Below are 21767 nucleotides of genomic sequence, written 5' to 3'. Positions count from 1 at the left end.
CAGTGCCCAAGTATAACATGGTAAATACACGAGGGAAAAGCAACTCTGCAGAGGTATTATAGTATTCTCTTGGACTGGGCAAATGCAGGCCAGCTACTTCTAATCCCAGTCACCTACTTTTGCCAAGGCTAGACAGTTAAAAATATTGCAGACATAACGCTGCCCTAATTTAATGACACTCAGGCTGGTTGTTTAGCACAGCCTGGGCTTTCAGCCTAAATGTCGGTTGATATGATAGCAGGAGAAAAACATCATGTGATAGCTGTCTGTGCTTTCCCCTCTCACTTTCACATTCCTACTTATTAAGATACATTGTTACCATGGCTGACATTACCATAGCTCACAACAGCTCCGTATTTTTTCTCTCTTGTTTTAATGCATATTTATGAATAGTCTGCGTAGAAAGTCTAATTATAATATCAAACATTGCACTATCTTTGTAACACTGTTGTCAGGAGTCAAGCACTTTGAGTGTTGTAAAGTGGTGTTATAATACGGATGATCTGGTTTATGGGAGCCAAATTACATATTGTGATACAGTAGCCTTATGGTTTTATGAAAAATTATGCAATGATGAAGAAATATCATATTTTGACCAAGTAACATATACAATGCTTGTGTTTTAACTATATGAGTAATGTAAATTGGCAGTAAAATCTGTCTGATTGGTTTGCTTTATATGTTGTTTTTTGGGGTGTCACGTTGTCTACAGTGGATCACAACTGTGAGTCCTACCTCAGGGTAGATTGTCAGAAAAGGTCAGACACCCCAAACTGGTGGTGTGTTCTGAAATTAGATTTAACCAAGCCAGCAACACTTGTGAACATCTGGATCACTATAACAGTCTTATCATGGAGTCACAGGCAGTCCCTCAGGTATGATCTCCAGTCTATCATGCCACCTAGACAAACTGGACTTAGTGATAAATGGTCAATCACACCACATCAGGTTGCTTCCAGTCCCAAGAGACCTATCACTTAACCCAGATCAACTGGTAACCTAGATCTTACACCAAAGACCATGCCTGTAGCCAGTCCTGGAATAAACCATCTAAAGGTTTATTAGCTAGCAATAAGAGAGTTATTTACATATTCAAACAAGCAAACATATACACACAAAGGAGTTAACATCTAAAGACTGACAGAGCTGCAGAGATCTGTCTATTCAATGTGTGTTTCAGGGCAGACCCAGGGGGTCCCAGGGGATCTCTGACTTCAGTTTGGTGTCTCTAGACCTGTCACAGTTCAAACAGTGAAAAAGATCTCATCAGCTATTTTTATTTCCTTCTTCCAGCATTAAAAGCGATGGGAGGAAGCCTCCAGCACATAGTCCTCTGTGGGTGCGATAGGGCCATTAACCATTAATTCCTTCTGGATTGGCTGGGGAGGTGTCAATTCCCATGCCTCAGTTCACAAGTTCAGAGCAAACATTTTCAAAGTTATAAAGCAAAACGTACAAATTTTCTTATAACACAGAATACAGACATTATAAGTGTGATTAATGCATGCAGCAGCCAACAAGCATTTCACAGACTCTAAATGTTAAATACATTCTTATTAGGCTAATACCTATTCTGAGCAAAACTAACGTATGGGTGAACTGGTCTGGTCTCCAGCTATAAGTTTGTCAGTTCTTAACTAACGACTGCCACCTGGGCACGAGCTGGCATCTGGCCTGCCAGTGTCACAGCAGCGCTATCGGTATTCCTTAGCATGAATATGTTTGCTAATTGCCTAACAGTAATTTGACCTCTTCCAAACTCTGAAAAGGATGCAACATGATTAGATATGTTAAATTGCTAATGCACCTGAAATGTGATAGCTTTTCTTTGGAGTAAAAATAGATGGCATCAGTTATAGAAGAGTTGCTCTTCCCTCCTTAACAAATTTCTTAAATTATTTTTAAGAGTCAGATGGTAGAATTCTTTTGTGTTATTTAATCCCAAATATATTTTAGTTAAGAATACTGACTTTGCATGGAGAGGAAATGTGCAGAAAAAACTTTTATCACTGCTGATACACAGATGGTATCCTGAATCAGGAGACGTTCTTTGGTTATTATGGCCAGACCCTCAAGACTTCGCTACAGCCCTAATGGATGAGAACATTTTAGTAATAAACTTGGCCAAGATGCATGTATTCTGATGGTTCACATATTGAAGCACCGCTATGCTTGCATTCCAGTAGCAATACCATAAATAAATTCTTTGCCTGACATCTCTGCTTGTCCCTAACATCTGAGGGCAGAAGGAGGGGGAACTTTTTCCTGGTAGCTCCTCATTTACTGTCATCCAAATGCATTTTGTTGAAGTACCATAATATCCAAATTGAGACTGTTGGAGAACAGTACCAGTACACTGAGAGTTAGGTTTACTATATGTCTGGATTTTTCTGGACATTGCCTCCTTTTTGAGTCTCCGTCCTCTGTCTGGGCATATTTTCAAATAACAGGAAATATCCAGGGTTTTTGCAGATCAGAGGCTGCGGTTCAGAAAGAGCCACGATTGATCCACTTCGCTGTTGGTCCCTCCCCAGCATCTGCAGTTGATTGGTCCATTCCCCTGCAGCCACAGCTGCCAAATCCCACTCACCCAGGCCCCGGCTCCCAGCCCTGGGGGGAAGGGGTCCTTCCCAGGGGCACTGACTGACAGCTGTTGTCAGAATCACCAAGAATCACAGCAACGTTCAGTTTACTCCTAATCTCAAAGGACGAGTAGTTTACCCAGGTCAGTTGCACTTTAAGTCTCACACCAAAGATAATGCTTGTAGGCAATTCTATAGTAAACTATATGACGATTTATTAAATAGATAAAGGAAAGTAGGGAGTTGTTTATAAGATTAAAGCAAGCAAACAAACATAGACAAACCAATTAGTTTACAGTCTCAGGTTTCAAAAGGAAATACAGGTTTCTATAATCAGCAAGCTCTTTTTGACCTTTAGGGCTAATCCAGGCTAAGCAGCTGGGGATCTCTTGCTTATGCCTAGAAACACCTTGTCCCTGCAGAGTCCAAGCAGCGTAGAGTTTGTTTGGGGTTTTTAATCTCATCCTTCCATGTGCTTTGAGCTGCAAACTTAGCTGATGGGAGGAGTCCACTTGCATGACTCATCTTAATGGGGAGGAGTGCAGAAAAAAATAAGTCTTTAGTTCTTTTGTTGACCATTGCTTAGTCCAGATATAGGACAGTTTCAGTTGTAAGATCCACCCATAGCCTGTCAGGTTTTGATGGACTTCCTCTTTTGAAAGGGGCATAACAATTACTGTAGAGCAGCTCTTCACACAAATTAATGTCCCTTTCCTGTATGGCGATTCATACAGTCACAATACAACCGCTCAAATACTATGTTACAATATGGAACACAAATATTTTTACAAGTACGTCACAGTCATTTAATAGAGTCTAAACATTAAACATTTTCTTAGAATGCTAATATTGATTTTATCAATATTAACCCATAAGTGATCTAGACAGATTCCAGCTGTCAGTGTCCACCTGGAACATGGGGACCTTGGCATGAGCTGGCACCTGGACTGTCAGCATCACAAGGTGAATCAGTGACATTTCCCTATTTGTAGCTCATCTCATAAAAATCCCCCATAAAATGGAAGGAGTGGGCAAGAGACAATGAAAATCTATAGGGAAAATAGGAAGGTAGGAGACTAATCTGTGTCCACATTGTATCTGTGAATCAAGTTCTTCTTTAGTCTAAAAATGGGGTAACTCACAGAGTGCTCATACTGTAGTTTCACTTCACTCATTTGACAGTAATTAAGTCTGATTTTCTACACTGCTTTAGTGTAAAATGTCATCTTTCAGGCAGCTAGTAAAGATCTGTTGTTTTTTTCTGTAAATCATCAGCAGGGATTATTAACATGGATTTTAATATAAAAAAGTTAGACCAAACTAAATATGGTCCAAAGACTCTGGTTCTTTTACAGAATATTACAACTTATATTAAATATGATTGGAAAGTCATGTGTTGAAATGAAGTTGGTTTATTTGTGCAAATTTGATTTAAATACTTGTCCATGCTGTCAGTGTGTTGCTAAAAAATCAATCAGGATTAATCAGTTCTAAAGAATCTTTCAAGATTAAGGGCCATATTCCCTCCTGAGCCAAGATAGCTTGGTACAGGAGAGAGGGGGACGTAAGACTTCAGGTTGCTGGTTACAACTCCATGAGTCTTAAGTTCTCCTGATCCTTCTGACAATTATAGCAGCCTCGGGGCTACTCTGTACTTCTGACAGCTGATTATGGTCCCAAAGGAGCAGAGCTCTGTTCCATTACTGGCTCTTCCCCTCCCTCCTTTGACAAAGCTCTGTCCTGGGGCATTGCAGTTGGCAGAGGAGCCAGCCCCACCAGCTTTTATGCCTGTTGGAAGTTCCCATCTGCTAGGGGAATTCTCAGCTTGGTAATCATGGTCAGATTCTGGCTCCTTTGTGTTACTTAGTGTAAAGGAGCCAGACTGCAAACTAGAATCTGGACCATAATCATCTGGAAATGTAGTAGTTATGCCTTCCCATTAAGTCTTTGAGAATTATGCAACTAAACCCCACAAGCACTATCACTTGTTGACTTAGGGGCAGATGTTTGATTTATTTCAATGGCAGTTAGGCACCTAAATACCTTTTTAAAATCTGTCCATTGGACTTCAGAGTGAAAGTTGCAGTTATGTGGGGTGATGATATTACTCCAGCTTCAAAGGTGTTTCAGGACTGCTGTAATGTCATAAGATCACAGGAGTTGAAGATTATAAAGACCTACTAAACCAATTGCATCCTTCTGCACATGCATGATATATAGTCCTGTGCAGAAGGATAGAATATATCAGATTTGAGGGCATGTTTTTTTCCAGCTGTATTTATAGTAATGTTGAATATTGAGATTTATGTACTCATTTTATGCTTGAAATAACAAGCTAAAATTCAACACTTTGCTCATTTATGGATTTTTTTATTTTTATGCTTTTAATGTACCTCCCTCCCCCCACAAATCTCTTATTTATTACATAGGATTTGATTATCACATAGTGTTCTAATCTTTATTTGAAATATTAAACTGGGTCCCCCCAGATAGTCAGTGTCAAAATGCTACATTATTTGGTCAGATTACACACAGTATTTCATATCTTATCTACAATGTAATTGTTGCATTTTTCTCCGTTAACTGCACCCTGACTTTATTTTTTTACCTGCTGCTGACATTTGAGGATATATTGCAAGGGAAGATGACACCAAGCACAGCTTACTATGTATACCATTGGCCTGTTTTTTAAAGTTTTAACAAATTTTTAACTGTTTGAGAACAGATGTTCTCAGCTAAATTGTCATCTGCCTTAATTTGATCAAACGTATGCTGTCACTTTTACAGGCTAACAAGAAAATCCTTTTATTCATAGTAGAATCATAACATTACATACAGCCATTAACTGAGACTTTCCCAATTGTCATTTAACTGTATCACACAATTATGGAGGACAAGGACTAACAGGCTGATTCTGCTCTGAGTGGACTAACTCAGGTATGAGTCCATTGACCTAAAAGAAGTTAGGTGGCTTTGAAACCAGTATAAGTGATAACAGAATCTGACCCGATAGCTTTAGACCCTGATTCTAGCCCAGACGCTGCCCTACACAGTCCCACTGACTCCATTTGTACTCTGGCCAAGTGCAGGGATCTGTGGCCAGCTTGTCTGGCACACTACAAAGATGTGTAAATAAGAATCTCACAAAATCTTCACAATGGCTGGAGATGTACCAAACGCAATCTAGCAAATCAGTTACACTTACATAGTATAGGACAAGAAGCAGGCTATGCATGGGCCTCTCACTCCAAATATGTACGCTCCAGCAATTGTTTATGCCAAAGGAATGAAGCCCCTGACTGTGTTCATTAGCGACCAGATCCTCAACTTGAGTAAATGGGTACAGCTTTATTGAAGTCAGTGCAGCTATGGCACTTTATACTAGTGGAGGATCTGGCCTGAAAGTTCTCTTTGTGTGCTTTACCACTCACCCTCCATTTGCCTCTTCTTCTACCTAGCTCTCTATCACCACTGTATTCTGATCTGTAGTGTTGTGCTAAAGACCTGCTACAGTGACCTTGTATTGTACATAAAAGTACAGAAGTGATTATATGAAATTACTTACTGTGAAATTAATTACTTTTAACATATGAAGAACCTCCAAGTGGAGCTTCTTTTTGGCTTGCTTGCCTGTCTTCTGCAATCTCAGAATTGTATGTATTCTTACAATCCATCCAGAGCTTCTAGTCAGATTCTAAAGTGGATAATGCAGCTCACTGGATTGGAGTCACCTCCCAGCTATAAGAGCCATGCTGCTGGGGAGGGAGGAATCAGAGATGCATCTTAGGGCAGCCTTTTCTTGGGAATGAGGATTCCTTTCCCAGAGGATTCCCAGGATGCAAAGGGTTAGAAGGTTGCACTACAGTACTCTGCTGCCTTCAAGACTAGTCCAAACCTTCCTGCCTGAGGAAAAAATTGCAAGGAAACTGTAAAATTTAGTTTGTGGGCTCCCCAGTCTCTGTCCTGTGATCTTTTTAACCTTTACATCTTTTTTCTCAACATTCTGCTAAACTTAAAAAAAAAGAGTTAAAACAACATTGAGTCAGACTTTAAACTAATGAAAGAAAGGAGGATTACATAAAGTGACTCAGCAAAACAAAACTGACACACTGCAGTCCTTGTGTCATTAAACACGGACTTGTGTTTAATGCTGCCCATACATTATGTCTTCTAGATAAAGCCATGTCCTGTTGTAACATTAGACAGGATTATCTCTAGGTGTCAAAGATGAATAAGAAATCTGTCACTTTCCTGCCACCCTAGCGTGCAATTTCAGATTAGAATTTCTTTTTGGAAGAGGGAACTTTATTTGGTTTTGGATGCAAACTGTTTTACAGATCATCACAGTCTTGTTAAATTTCTGCAGTTTTTAGTTAGATATGATATTTCGCCAATTAGATCCTCCTTATGGTGGCTTGGAACATCATGAGGGAATTAAGTTGTATTTATGCCACAGCGTATGCACTGTGTAGATACATACGTTCTCTATGTGAGATCTTCATTGATTAGATGGCTTAGCAAAAACATCATTGAAGGAACTTTTTTTGTGGAGGTTTGTTTAAAAAAAAATGCAGTCCATAAGCCAGATGTAATATAATTTAGGGGGTGTGTGTGTGTAAATGTTGAATATTAGGAAATACCGGGTTTTGCTATTTAAGGATGAGACGTGTTCTTCTCTGAGATGGACAGGGAACTCTAAAAAAGTCATAAAGGTACTAAAATTAGATTTCTTCAATTTATCCAAATTTAACCTTGAGTTAATTTAAGAGTTCAGGTACAGTATGGGTACATTCTTAATATAGCCTTCCATTCATGTGTTTCAAAAAAGAATAACAAGGTATTTTTAATATTAAAGTGTATATTTGGGGGCTGCAAAATGGCCTTGCAAAGTCTGCTTTCTCGCTGTCTCAGCCCAATCCAATTGCCTTAGGTAGGTGTAAGGCTAATGGAAATGATGGAGGACTGTGTCCCCCAGATCCGCATGCAGAGGGAATCCTCTGAGGCATGGATTGTCTCCTCCCATCTGGTAAGGAAGGTGAGCTTCCTACAAGGAATGGCCTTCTTTCAGACTTCAAAGAGGGCTCTCTGCTCCTGAGATCTCTGTGGAAGACTGGGAGGGAAAGAGAAAAAGGGCAAGGACTGGGTAAGCCAGGGGCAGGAGTGTCCCACTCTGTCTCTGTGGACTTTACCTGGAAAAGATCTGGGGCTGTATTATCTGGAGCTTTTCTCTAGAGCCACTTCCACAGTCCCCTACTCCTTCCCCCAAAAGGGGTCCGTAAGGCAGCTGTAGCTGAGGAAAGCTCATGGAGCAGTGTGGCTCCAAAGAATACATGCCACAGAGAGTTGCTTTCTCTGCCTACATATGGATGTCAGGGCCTCCGGCAGATCCCAGGAGATCCAAGGGACTTGGGGGCAGGCCCTGTGACTCATTCTAAATGAGGGTAAACCACACAGCAGAGCAATAAGGAAGGAACTCTGTGAGGGGAATTCTCATTCAGATTTCCTCCACCTGATCCCCATGCCACAGGTTTTACCGTGGGAAGGGATACTCTGGGAATTTGCTGAGGCTGTATTAACTCCCACAGCTATTGTGATCCCTTCTGGGGGTATGGATAGATGCACAATTGGGAGATTGGGAGTATAAGTTCTTCTTCCTCCAGACAGGTCCACAGCTCCTCATCATGGAAGTATTTTTGGCTTTCTGTAGCAACGTATCCTTTCCCTAATATGCCTCAGCCTGTCACAGAACCATCGTCCATGACCTTCTGAGGGCTGCTAGCTCAAGAAGCTACAAGTATGTCTCTCAGCTTGACCAGCATGGTAGTGCTATTGTTTGTTCAATACCTGCATCCTGCATTTTTTCTATTGTGACTGTAATAAATTGGTAGATATGTTTATCCATCCTTGCTCTGGATAAACAGGATTTGGTAGATTGCACCTTGTAATGGAAACTATACTTCACTCATGGAAATGTTCTAAATAATTATAAATAGGTGCTCTGAAAAATACATTTTAGTGCAGTATTCTTTAGAGTGAATGCAATGGGTACATAACCCCAAAGCAATTTCAAGAATTATGTATAATCCCATTATCAGACATACTGCCTTATGCAAAGATCATTGAAATGCCAGTTGGCTTGCTGTGAAAACGAGGTTCATATATGTTGAGCTGCCAAGAGTAGAAAAAGATAGGTAGGAAAAAAAGGGGGGTTTTGACTAAAAAAGAGAGTTCAAATTAGCTTTGTGGTTTTTTGAGCAAAATTCAGTGTAAGGTCAAACTATATTGAGTTAATTTGTTTCCTGAAAAAGCAAAACCAAGCCAGATGAAAACAGCTTAAATTAAGGCTCTGTTTTTCTGTCTCTGCTCCTGCTTGGATTCATTTCAAAGATTAAGAGAGGAAGCAAAAACTTACAGTTTAAGAGATCGGTTCTCCCAACAATTGATTTTATTCTCCTTGTATTTGTGTTTTTTCAGTTGATTTAGTGTCTCAGTGGAAGAACGGTCTTCATTGTTGAAAGTTTAAGAACAATTATTGCATAGAGTTTTTCATATTGCTAATGAATGACGATGTTTTCTAACCTCAGTCCTATGAAATGTTAAAGGGATACCATCATCTTAAAAATCATACTTCTCTCTGGTAATGTTTTATCTAGTGTTGTGATATGTATTGTTACAATAATTACTATAACAGAGATTTACTGAGGGAAATTGTTTTTCCTGCTTTTCGCATTTGGCAGCATTTTTACTCCTTCTCCTGTATATTTAGTAAAACCAGCATTTTCCAAAGTGACCTGTGTTTTAGGTGCCACCTTTTTGGATGTCCAACGCGGGAAACCTTCAGCCTAGCTTTTCAGAGTGCAGTGCTTGCACAGTTTCCAGTGACTTCAGCTGGAGCCTTGAGTGCTCAGCACTCCCCAAAACGAGACCTCATAGTTTCACAAGCTGGGAACCCAGATTTTAAGGAAGGCACCCAGAAATCAGAGGTCACTTTTGAAAACATTTTCTGAAGTAATTTTCCTTTGTTACGTGTGGGGTCTTTCACACAGCACCAGGGAAGAGAGAAACAGTTCTGAAATAACAGGCAAAGTTGTCTTCTTGTCAGGAGGACTCTGGGGTAGGTGATGTACCTGAAATTACTTCTACCTCATTTTAAAAAAAATATGACTGAAGTTCACATTGATGCATCCTTTTAATCTAGACAAAATTAGCATGTCAAATTTGTTGCATAGAACATGCATATTACCGCCACAGTTGGTTTCTGCCTGTCATAGATGGTGTGTGCCATTGCAAAACAGAAAAAAAATGTATTTGATATGATCACCTTTTCCCAGGAGTGCCATGTGGTGGCAATAATCAGAGCTGTAGAACCTTATTGGTTTGCAGTGTTATTTCCCTAGTAATATTTCTACCCTTGAATGCTAGCCTAACCTTTCATTGCTTCCTGTTCCCCTTATTATAATGCAAACAGATCCGTCTTTAGCATGTTCAGAGTAGTATTTGTACTTTCTTGGGCTCACTTCTAAAGTTGGACTGCACTCCAGTAGTTGGATGTCTGGCTGTACAGCCTTTTGCCAATGTGGAGACTTGTGGAGGCAGGTCTGTGGGTTACATGAGTGCTTTGGCTAGGGTATTTTTAATTGAAAAAGATTTTGTAACCACAGAAAACAGTTGTTTTCTTTTCAAGGGAACAGCATTTTGCTCACCTTTAGCAACAGTAGTTCTCTGAGGACATGCTGTAAAAACATATAGTTTAGTGATACTACTTTAATGTTATCATTCTTTATTTATTGTTGCTCTTATAAATATTTGGTTATCCATATGTCACTTTGTTTGGTAAGTGACATAATGAAGGTGGATATTCCTGTGGCTGTTTTAACACCAGTTATGCTCATTTCTCCTATGTTTAGGGTCGATGCTCAAGGGAGAACTGCAAATATCTTCACCCACCCCCACACTTAAAAACACAGTTGGAGATAAATGGACGCAATAACCTGATTCAGCAGAAGAACATGGCCATGCTGGCCCAGCAAATGCAACTAGCCAATGCCATGATGCCTGGTGCCCCATTACAACCTGTGGTAAGCATGTTTTCAACTCTTACTTATCAACAGGGCAACATAGTGAAGAGCCACTGATAATTATAAAACAAGTTATGGCAAATAGACTAAGACTGATGCTGTAAGATATCCAGTATCAGATATCTAGTAAGATGCCAGTAAAATTTGGCATCAACCTCTAAATGATGGAGAAATCAAATACAATAAAGTGCTTTTCTGTAACCATTTATAGTGCTTTATTTTACCTTGTTTGAACTGTACTTGGAATAATATTATTCTTGTTTTGTTGATTTAATTATATTAATTTTAATTTGAAAAAATGTATGTCCATCCAGAGTGCCAGCAAAATAGATTTCGTTTGCACAGTTCACATGCTATAGGAATTTTAAAATTATTACATTTTCACAGTGCACTGTTAGACAAAGTTCAAAGCTGTCAGTTAGACCTGTGTGTTTAATGTAAATTTGATACGCCAGGTCAACACATCAGGCTTGTCAGGCAGAAGGATCAGTAAATTAATCCCATTTTTAAAAATGGGAATAATCAGGAAAACCTATCAGAAATCTGTTTTCTGGTTACAACATGACCTAATCATTAATATATATTGCCTGTCCTACTTTTCTGATACCTTGCTTAATATGCACATGGCAGTGTATCCCATAAGCTGGTCTCCAAGGGGATGAGTTAGTTTATATTGCTGCAATGATCCACAGCCTCAGTGTTTATAAATATGACTGTCATCAGCCAATTATATACGTACGCAGTTGAGAGCTGAACACACAGTGCAGGACACATCACTGATTTAATTCCACTGAAGTCAGTTGAGTTAAACTGAGAATAAATTTGGCCCCCAATCCTTCAGGTCCAAGCCACTAACTCAATTACTGGAGGGCACCAGTAAAGATGAACAGGACTGGTGTATTCTATGCAAAAAAGTACACAAGGCAGTCCACTGCACTGCCAGTTGCAGGAGTTCTTTTATTTCATATATAGGGGATGAAGGGAGGTAAAGTGATAGCCTATGAGAAGTGAATGGATGGAAAACCCTACATCTGCACTTTCCCCTGTTTGTTCCCCAAGCATCCTGTCTTCGTTGTGGGTAACTTGATGAAATAGAATTCACCCTTGGATACCTTCCTCTTGCCTGCTTGCCTCGCAGACTGCATTAATAATTTGTGATTTGTCTTTTTAACTTGGTTTTTATTTTAAAATAATGTAGTAATAATTTAAAATTCCTAAATGTAAAAGTAGAGATTGCAAAAATCAGAGCAGTAGCAAGAATTATCATAGTTGTGTAAAACAGTTGCAAGGTCCCACGCTTGCTGGGTTTAAAAATATCAGTAATCTTTTAAACATATTTTAATTAGTTAACTCAATACAATTATTATTCTCTCATAGAACTATATGCCTCAGTCATTCCAAAAAAGAGGGGGGGAGGGATCTCCATATTACATCGACATTGATACCAATTATCAATACCATACGTTCAAGGTGAGAAAATATTACATTTTAATTTTTGCTGTGTTGTGATAGGCCTTTCTTCAAATTAAAAGTAGTACTAGTTAAAGCAAGGAAATTCAGTAGACTGATAACAGCATACTAACTCCAGAATGTTAAGGTACCATACTAACAGTGGAGATGATATAATGTTATCAAAGTATAACCCAGACAGTACTCTACAATGTGGCCTACCAAAGGCCTCAACCTGTGAGTTGGTGCCCCCTGACTTTTGCCTGCTTTCTTATATGAAATAATTCCATTCTTTGTACCAGTCAAATAGCTCAAATGTAGAATATGTCTTCTGGGTTGTATATTCAAAATAGCCCCAAACTGGTCATCCAAGTTTTTGAACATCCAAAACCATAGATGTATTTGTGCAAATCCAAGTTTTGGACCATGCAAGAACTTGGCTGTGCAAGTTTAGGAGGGTGCTTTGGAAAAATATTGTCCATAACACATAATTTATTTGTATAATGCAGTATAACCAAACATAGCTTCCACTTGTCCTTTGCTTTGCGCATACTAATATATAGATGCTATAGCTAAGCTGCAATGACATTTCTATTTTAAAACAATACTAGAACAATAATTTTCTGCAAGATAAACAAATGGAAGTAACATTTACTTTAATATTAAAGTTGGTAGGTCAAATTCTGCCTTTTCTTACATCCATGCAGTCCCAAATCGGGAGCAGAATTTGGATCAATGTATTTTAACCCATAGCACAAAGGCGTCTGTTTATGTTCCAAAAAGCCCTTTATATTAAGGGACAAAACTCTTACATGTGCAATTTTTATATGTAATCACTTGAGTGCAAAAACAATAGAATTTATTTTTTCAAAGGCCATGTGCATTCAATATGTGCATGTACAATAGGGGGTTTTGGTGCACCAGCGATATTGTCTGCAAATGGATGCCACTCTAATAATCTGGCCCTAAAATTGTTTAATGGTTTCCTGAGCATAATTGAAACCGATGTTATTACAGAGTATTGTAGGAAAAATATATATGATCGCATTTGACTCTTGTTACAGTCTTGTTGCCTTGTGTTCTGTTTACTAAAAATCAATAACATATGATTTAACAAAAGTGAAATCAACTAACTTAGCGAAGAACCTGAAGTGAGGAAGTAAAGTGATAGGATCAATTCAAAAACCATACTTCTGTTTGACAAATGTTTTTAATTATTTTTGATACCAGTAATGGCTGTGAATACTATAACTGGAAGAGATTAGAGGAAAAACATTCTCTCTCTCTTTTTCAGTTTATTTACTTCATTCTTTTGTCAGCCTTTATGTATAATCTATATCCTCTGATATAGTCAGTTTCCCCAAAGTGAAGAGATTTAAATCAAGGTAAATCATTTATATCACATGATTTTTAAAAATCATTGGTTAAAATCAGGCTGAGGTTTTATAAAACTAATTTGAAAATTTGAGCTCTTACAACTTCAGATTAAAATTTATAATAAACTAAATGTTCGATGATGGGGCCACTGCTAGTAAGGTATCTTTTTGGAATTTTACAAACTGCGATAGCCAAAAATATTGAAAATGAATTGATTCTGTAAACACTTAAGAAAGTATATAACTTTATTCCCATCAATTTCATGTGCTTAAAGTTAAATATGTGCATAAGTATTTACAGCAACTGGAGCTAAAATTATAGTTTATATAGTTTATTATAGTTATAGTTATGACTACAGATAGTCATATCTGTGCAAAGTGAATAAAAAATATTATTACAATTAGTGCCTAGAAGCTCCAGGCAGGATTGAGGTCTCATTTTGATAGACACTGTACAAATACATAACATGACACAGTCCTTGCCCTGAGGCACTTACAGTCTAACTACGTATAAAACACTGCTGTTTTGACTTGCTTACATTCTACATGGGTAAAGTATGTGACTACACAAGACTCAACACAGTGGAGAGTCAGAAAGAACCACATCTGCAAACCCCACAGAAATATACTAATTCTTTCAGCCTTCTCAGAGCATCCTCCTTGTATTTATCAGGATTGCCTAAGATTCTTAAATTATTGATTTGTGCTTGTAAACCAGGCAGAGCCTCTAGCCTATGAGTGCTACCAGTGCTGGGCACAAATTTTGCTTCCAGTGAAGTTTCAATGGGAGCAAGTTTGTGCTGCAAACACCCTGATCCAGTGTGTGTGGCTTTTCTCAGTCACTTGAGGGTCCACTGCTTATACACTGCCAGAAAGTTGTGTCCCTTGATTTGACTATAATTGTCAGGCAACGGTGCATTCCATAAAGCTGCCTGGGAATTTATTCTAAGCTTTGAAACAGTGTGAAGTTTGGTTCTTGGACCTCTCTCTCACTGATGTAGCCACAAGGGAAGTTCTCAGCAGAGTGTGCCAGCCAGCACCTTTACTTTTGGTGGCTTGTTGATTAAAGAAATCCCCTTTTTGTTGTTAAAGTAATAACTTAATATTGCAGGCACAGGTAGTAGCTACTGAAAGCTATATTATAGGTTTTCTTTCTCATAACTTTCTCAGATTCCTTTTTTATGAAAATTGCCATGTTTGGTTTCAGTGCGGAGGTGTTGGGGGTTTTTTTGATTTGTCTTTTGTTTTTGTGTTGAAAAGTGAGCCAGTTCAGCCAATTTTGAATTATATGAGCTTGAGAACACATTTCATATGTGTTTTGATCAAAACTGGCAATTTTGTATGTGTATACTAGAAGTTTTCTGAACTCTTTGTTAACATGGGTTAAAGACATGTTTATTAAGGGACATTGTACTAAAGCCTGTAACATTTGCAATCTGAATAGCGTTCAAGGAACCCAGTCAGTTGCAGGCAGCTGTATTGGAGCGTGTTGGATTACAAATGAGTTTATCGTACCTACAGATCCTGGAATTTATTGGCATAAACAAATTTAAGTCAAATAGTTCTATGTTTTATTTATTTATTTTTGCTTTGAGGCGCCAAGGAAATTAAATGTAAAGATGAAAAAATAGAAATAACTAAATACCAACGTTAGAAAAATTAAGCTCTCAAAAGTCATGAAATTTCCAAAGTAAAGGTTATTCATACAATGTTAAGGCAGCCTCATTATCCGGCTTCACCAGAAGGAGAGTAGGAGACACTGGATGTGATTTAATTAGGCTTCAACTTTATTATTAACTGTCTGGGGGTACCCGATAGATAAAAGTGTACAGTGCAGATAACTCCATGATCATTTCAATAGCTACCTAGGGGCTTCTGTCCGCCCACCCTCCCTGTCCATCCTGCTCCCCAGCCAACCAGCTGCTATGACCTTATCCTCCCCCACACCTTAATTGAGGGTGAAGAGATGGTCTGTACTGGAGGGGTGGCTGGCTCCCTACTATTGCAGTCATAGGAGCCCAGAACCCCCAATGTTTCCGTTCCTTTAACAAATACCTCCCTTTAAATCCCTTACCAAGTCATTTATCTGATCACTGTATTCCTTCTGTACAAGCCCTCCCAGCTTGCACCTGTGTACTTTCCCTGCTCTTCCAGCCCCCTGGGGGCCGGGGGAGGGGGGAAGGAGATGAGTCAGCATCCTCATGCTGACCTGATCTGTGTCTGCAGCAACTTCCATGCCTCTACCCTTAAAGAGGTACACACCTTCCCCTGACAGGCTAGACAAGGCCCCCCCAGCTTGAGGTGCTGTGCGATCATTGCCAGATTTTGAAACATGTTGTGCAAATAGTTGCAGGAAATATTTTGTCCCTGCTTTTGTTTGTATGAACAGTTTCTGTTGCTCATAATATCCATCTACATGACATATAGGCACAATCAGGTGTTTAGATATCTGGGTAAAATTGCTGTTTGAAGCCACAAAATTAGATGCATAAAGGGAGAGGCCCAGTTCTGTCTGAAAATCAAGGTCTTCCTGTTTTCCTTGTTCACTGTAAACCTTCATGTATTTATTGTTTGCTTTTAATGTACGAGATCATTAAGATTTATGGGATATGTAATGAGAGCAATTAATCATTGTGGGTGGAGCCGGTTGGAAATTTTTTTTTGAAATGTTTTTTCACTGAAAAATGCCATTTTCATCATACAAAAATATTTTGAAAAAAAGTGTCTATTGTGATGAAAATTCCCATAGAACAAAATTTCAAAATAAAAAGAAACTTTGGGGAAAATTTTCATTTTGAATAATTTCAAAATTTCAGGTTTTTTTATTCTAATTTTTTTTTATTTTTATATAATATTTATGATTTTACATTATTTCGTGACCAGTCCATAGTACTCTGTGTCAAAGTGTTTCAGTGCAACACAAACCGCAGACAATGAAGGAAGAGCTCTGTGTAAGCTCAAAAGCTTTTCTTTCACCAACAGAAGTTGGTCCAGTAAATGCTATTACCTCACACACCTTCTCTCTCTAATATCCTGAGACCAACATGGCTACAACACCACTGCATAGTATTATGTACACTTTACAGATGAGAAAATTAAGGCATATCTTGGTAAACCAGTGGCTTCCCCAATAGCACACGATGAGTCAGTAGAAGAGATGGAAATAAAATATGGGAGTCCCAACTCCCATTCCTCTGCTCTAACAAACTATATAACCTCCTTGCCCACAAACCCCTCTTCTGACTTACTCTGGATTGCAGTAAATCCTTGTATAAAGGATTTAATGAAATGTTCTGAGCAATTGAAGCTGGAGCTTTGTGGGAACCCAAGGAGTTTCCTTGACTTGTTGTGAAGCATTTAGAAATATTTTGCCTCTACCCTGTATCCCCTTCCCTCAGTTTGTTTAATTACAGAATGTGAATTAATATTTTATTTCCATTTATTATGGCACAGTTACAAAATGTGAACTTTTTCAAAGAAGTTATGGTTTGTATATTTTTACCTTGTTTCTGTATCATACTATCAGATACTGTGTATGTTGATCAACTGCATCATAGTTTATTTACCTAGTTTAATCAGAAACAATTAGTACCAGGTTTTGTTGGATATATTTCCTATATTAACTACACATAAAGTTTATGGAAATATTGTGGTAGAAAGAAATGAATAAACTGAAATCTCTGGGACCTGGAGAAAATAGTTATTATAAGTAATACAAACTTATTCTTTGGAGAACTCTTTGGAGAAAATTAGATGTTAGAATTAGTTTTTAGAGTACAAAAATGGACAAATATCTCTTTGCATGATAATTTATATATATAATCTTCTGTGTGTGCAGTTCTCAGGTGTAACAGAAATGCCTTCAGCTCATCTAGGTAGCAAAGGTGGCTTAATACCATCTTTACCCTACTTCATCATGAGGTCAGCTAAGAGATAATTTAGCCTTGGTGTAACTGAGAGCAGTCTCACGGGTGCTGTAAGTTATGCCTACTCTTAATGGTTCTCTGCGGCCCCTGCACTGTCTGAGAATTGCTCTTAATGTATAGAGCTGGATTTACACACCACCTGCGAATTCCCCAGTCCAGGGGAAATGCTGTGCTGCCTGCTTGTCGCAGCTTGAAGTCACCTTTGCACCACAAGAGTGCAAAGGGACCTCAGGCTGGGTCAGTGTAATTAATTATTAATCTGATACAACAAATGTATACAGCACTTTGCAAAATACCTGTAAGACAAGGTTCAGAATGATTTGAGGCTGCTTTTGTAAAAGCTGCTACACTTCTCGTTGCAGTGATCTAAAGCCTGCAGTTTATTCCTAATTATCTAAATAGAAAACGAATAGAAAAAAATATTATTTACCCTATAGTTGGTATATTGAGCTGAAGGAGGGACTCTTCTAGCCATACATTGCTATCCATATAGTCACAGCACTAACTGGCCGGTTTTGTTGCTTGATCTCTCGTACTAATTTATCCATCTACTAACAGTATATTTAATGAAAGTACATTGTACATTAGATGGAATTTGTCAAAATGTAATTAATATGCTGCTACTTACACTAAATTTGCCTGATTCTCTTCTCATTGACATTGATGAAGATCCAGACACTGGGATTTACTCCCAGTTTACACCACAATGCTTTGTAAACGATCTTTGTAAATATTGTGCCCTTTTCTGATATTTTTAGCTCCAGGCTTGCTAAGCAATTGAGTGACTTCTTAGAGAATACAAAAACATATCCTTGTGTAGCATGCCTGGCTAAGAGAAAACAGTCGAGAAAGAGAAAGGGAGATCCTTTAGGCTTTTAGGTACATATTCATTTGTAGTCTAAGAGGACAGGTTTGAAGAGAGCTTTCATGGTGCGTTTACCAGCTATTCTACTCAGATATCAAAAGTACGGACTCTGGGTTAAATTCTCCTGTCAGTTATACTGATGGAGCAATTCCATTAAATTCAGTGAAGCAGTAGAGTTACTTCAGTTTTACACCAGTGTAACAGCACAGAATTTGGTCTTATAGTCTTCGTTGCGCTTCTGGACCTTTTTAAGTTCTCTCGTGACAGATGAACTTGAAGGAGCCTATAAAGGCTTCAGTTGTTGGCTTCAGTATCCAGGGCAGTGAGATTGTTTGTTTCATACGGAATGTCTGGATGGGCAACCTGTTTAGTTTTACCAAAAAGAATTATTGTTGTTGCTGTTATATTCTGATCTTGGACCTCTTTTACACTGGTGTAATTCCACTGCCTCAGTACTTATTTACAGTTGAGAAAATAAAAGGAGAATCTATGTCTGTGCTGTTTAACAATGACTGAATGGAAGGATGCCTTTTCTCACCCACTGAGATTCCTTTCTCATTTGTGGTTGTTTGTACACACTTCAAACCTGCACATGACGGTATCTGATATCACAGTTGTAAGATGCTTTTCTTACACGGCCATGTGGAAGTGCTGACTTGTGGCTGGGCAAATGAAGGGGTGATAGTCGAAGGTCAGTCATACTACTGCAACATGTCATATGCATGTTGGAATGACCATTTATAGAAAAAAATGAGTGGAGTCTTAAAATTGAATTCCATCTTAATGGAATTTTTACTAAATGAGTGTATTAAGATTCCATATATTTGCTGTATATTTCTTAGCTAGAACAAATGTTTTGTTTGTATTAATAGCAAAAATACACTGCTATCATGGGTAAAAAGACATCTAGAACCAGCCACTTTAGAGTATATGGTAGAACTTAATATACTGACTAGTATAAACATTAAAGAGTTGTTTCTTCTTTTTTTTTCCAGCCAATGTTTTCAGTTGCACCAAGTTTAGCCACCAATGCATCAGCAGCCTTTAATCCCTACCTGGGGCCTGTCTCCCCAGGCTTGGTCCCAGCAGAGATCCTACCAACTGCACCGATGCTGGTTGCAGGGAATCCTGGTGTCCCGGTTCCTGCAGCTGCTGCTGCTGCTGCACAGAAATTAATGAGGACGGACAGGCTGGAGGTAGGAAGTAATATGCTTTATTTCCTATTATTAATCTTATGCATTAGTCTCCTGCATCTTCAGTTCTGTGCTTGTGAAGGAAACTAACAGCACATAAATTACAATCCAGACCAGGGGTGTGCACAAGGCCGGGTGGGGGAGGGTGCGCTGGGGCAAGCAGGGAGGCCCTGGGACTGTGGTGGGGGAGGGGGAGAGCGAGCTCCTCCAGGCCCTGGGGCCGCAGCGGGGGGAAGCAAGCTCCAGATCCTGGGCTGTGGCAGGAACTGACAGCTAGCTCCTCCAGCCCTGGGCCTCAGTGCAGTCACAGAACGTGCTCCTCTAAAAGGGTCAAATTTAAATCCCTGCGCATGCTTCTGATCCAGATGGTTAATACGATGTCTTGATAAAAGCCTCTGAACAGAATGTGACATGACCTTCATGCAATCACTTAATAACACATACACTTTTCTCACTAACACAAAAGCAAATAGGTACCACTGAAACCTTTTAAGATTTGCTAAACCAAACACAAGAATAGCAGCACCTAAGAACTATGTTAATGGGTGTGATGGATAGATATTGATAGTCAGGACTTGGTATAATGATACTTTAGCTACCTGTATAAGAGATCTTCTTCAGTTGCTAGCTTATTTCCATTCTGGGTGTATATGCTGCTTGAATTCCCTCAGAGGCCTCCTGTTTATCTTTTGCTACAGCCCTAATAAATTCTAGTTCTCTGTAGCTGTTCTTCTCCCTTGCCCTGAATCTTTTCTTATCTGAAATGCCTGACAGTGTTTTCAACACCTTATGATGTCTGTGGCGACATAGGCCCTGAGCCAGCACTGTGCTGCAGACTGTCAAAATATGCTGAAAGATGGCTTTCCTCTTAACTGTAGTTATCAGCATAGTCTGCAGGCTGGTGTTTATAATCCCAAATTGCACAGACTTGATATTTATAATTAAATGTTTAGAAAGGTTAAAAGACCATGTTAGCAACATATCATTTGCTTTGTTGTTCTGTTTCATGCTTTTAATAGGGTATTCAGATATTGTGGTCCCACCCTAAAAAGGCAACATTTAGCCATAGTTAGCACACAATAATATCTGTAATCCCAATTCTTTCCTATGTTGTGCAGTAACTTTGACAAATGAGAACTTTTTAGTACCAATCTCTATATTATCTTACAGATAGAAAAATAAATCTGTAACTCCCAGTCCTGCAAACCCTTAATCACATGATAGATCTTTAATCACACAGGTAATATTCTTTAAATTAAGAGAGACTGATGTTCATGTAAGTTAAAATTTGGGGAGTAGAGCCTCAGCTGCTCTAAATCAATTTAGACCAGTTTTGAATCTGGCCCTTCAACAACAGTACTTGGAAAAAATGTGAGAGGTAAAAATGATGTATTGCCATTCCAAACATTTTAAAATAAGGGAATTCATAACTTTTGTGATTTTCTGCCATGTTTGGGACCTGCATCTGGAGGAGATCTGTCTCCTTATATGGAAATTAATTCCCTTCCCCAAACTCATCTCATGATTGCCAAATTGCAATGTAGAAAGTTGCAAGTTAGAAGCAATGTAGAATATCATCCGGAGTGTCATCACGCTCTGAATGTTTCCCAAGCCTGTCTGAACTATAATAAGAGTTTAGATCACCACAGTTTCCTCTTTTGAAAGATCACTTCACTTCCCTTTTTGGAGGCTTATTTCTTTTTTTTTTCTTTTTTTTTTAAGCGGGGGGAGAGCTTTCAGAAACCCAGCCAGATAACTGGTGTAGCAATTTTAGACCTATTCATGCAATGTTGACTCTTCTGTTACTTCCAAAACATCAAGGAAGGCTTTCTTTTGATGACTTTTAATCATAGTGTATACTTGCCAGGGATGAATTAAGACCAATGAAGATAGATAAATAAACAATGCAGGAATCTAAAATGAATCTCAGATAAGAGAGTGCTACTGTGAGAATTATTGTGGAATCTCCTTCAGAGTGCTGGCTAAGATCTGCTGATCTACTTGGTTGTGTCATAAGCATGCTGCACTCTTTTCACATTCAGGAAGTTCCAGAAGGCATGGTGCCTTAATGGTACAATGTGACCCATAACATTTCGGAAGCTGCTGAAATTTGGAGCTAAAGTCAGCGGATCTTCAAAATGGAGCTTTTGGTCAGAATGTGTTTGTTACAGTTCTTATGCCATTTTTGTTTAAAAACATTAGCAAAGTGACAAACCAAATTCTTCTACAACAGAGGACTGTTCTCCTCCCAGAACACCCAACGACACTAACCTCAGTCTGAACTAAGAGCCATTTTCA

General features: G+C 38.8%; 1 protein-coding gene across 21 annotated transcripts in view; it reads left to right on the top strand.

Annotated features, from left to right (window-relative positions):
• The window catches only part of MBNL1 (muscleblind like splicing regulator 1), a 197549-nt gene that overhangs the window by 150301 nt on the left and 25481 nt on the right, over positions 1–21767 (top strand). For 16 of the 21 annotated variants that reach the window (XM_077826805.1, XM_077826822.1, XM_077826825.1 and 13 more), the window contains 3 exons: positions 10490–10660; positions 12038–12130; positions 19272–19472. In XM_077826805.1, coding sequence (XP_077682931.1) covers positions 10490–10660; positions 12038–12130; positions 19272–19472 — 465 coding nt within the window. Of the gene's footprint in view, positions 1–8242; positions 8377–10489; positions 10661–12037; positions 12131–19271; positions 19473–21767 lie in introns of those variants that run through there. The other 5 variants (XM_077826816.1, XM_077826814.1, XM_077826818.1 and 2 more) reach the window with 2 other exon arrangements.

The sequence above is a fragment of the Eretmochelys imbricata genome, chromosome 9 (assembly GCF_965152235.1).
Source record: "Eretmochelys imbricata isolate rEreImb1 chromosome 9, rEreImb1.hap1, whole genome shotgun sequence".
Classification (NCBI taxonomy): domain Eukaryota; kingdom Metazoa; phylum Chordata; order Testudines; family Cheloniidae; genus Eretmochelys; species Eretmochelys imbricata.
This window is presented reverse-complemented; position numbering and strand designations above follow the sequence as displayed.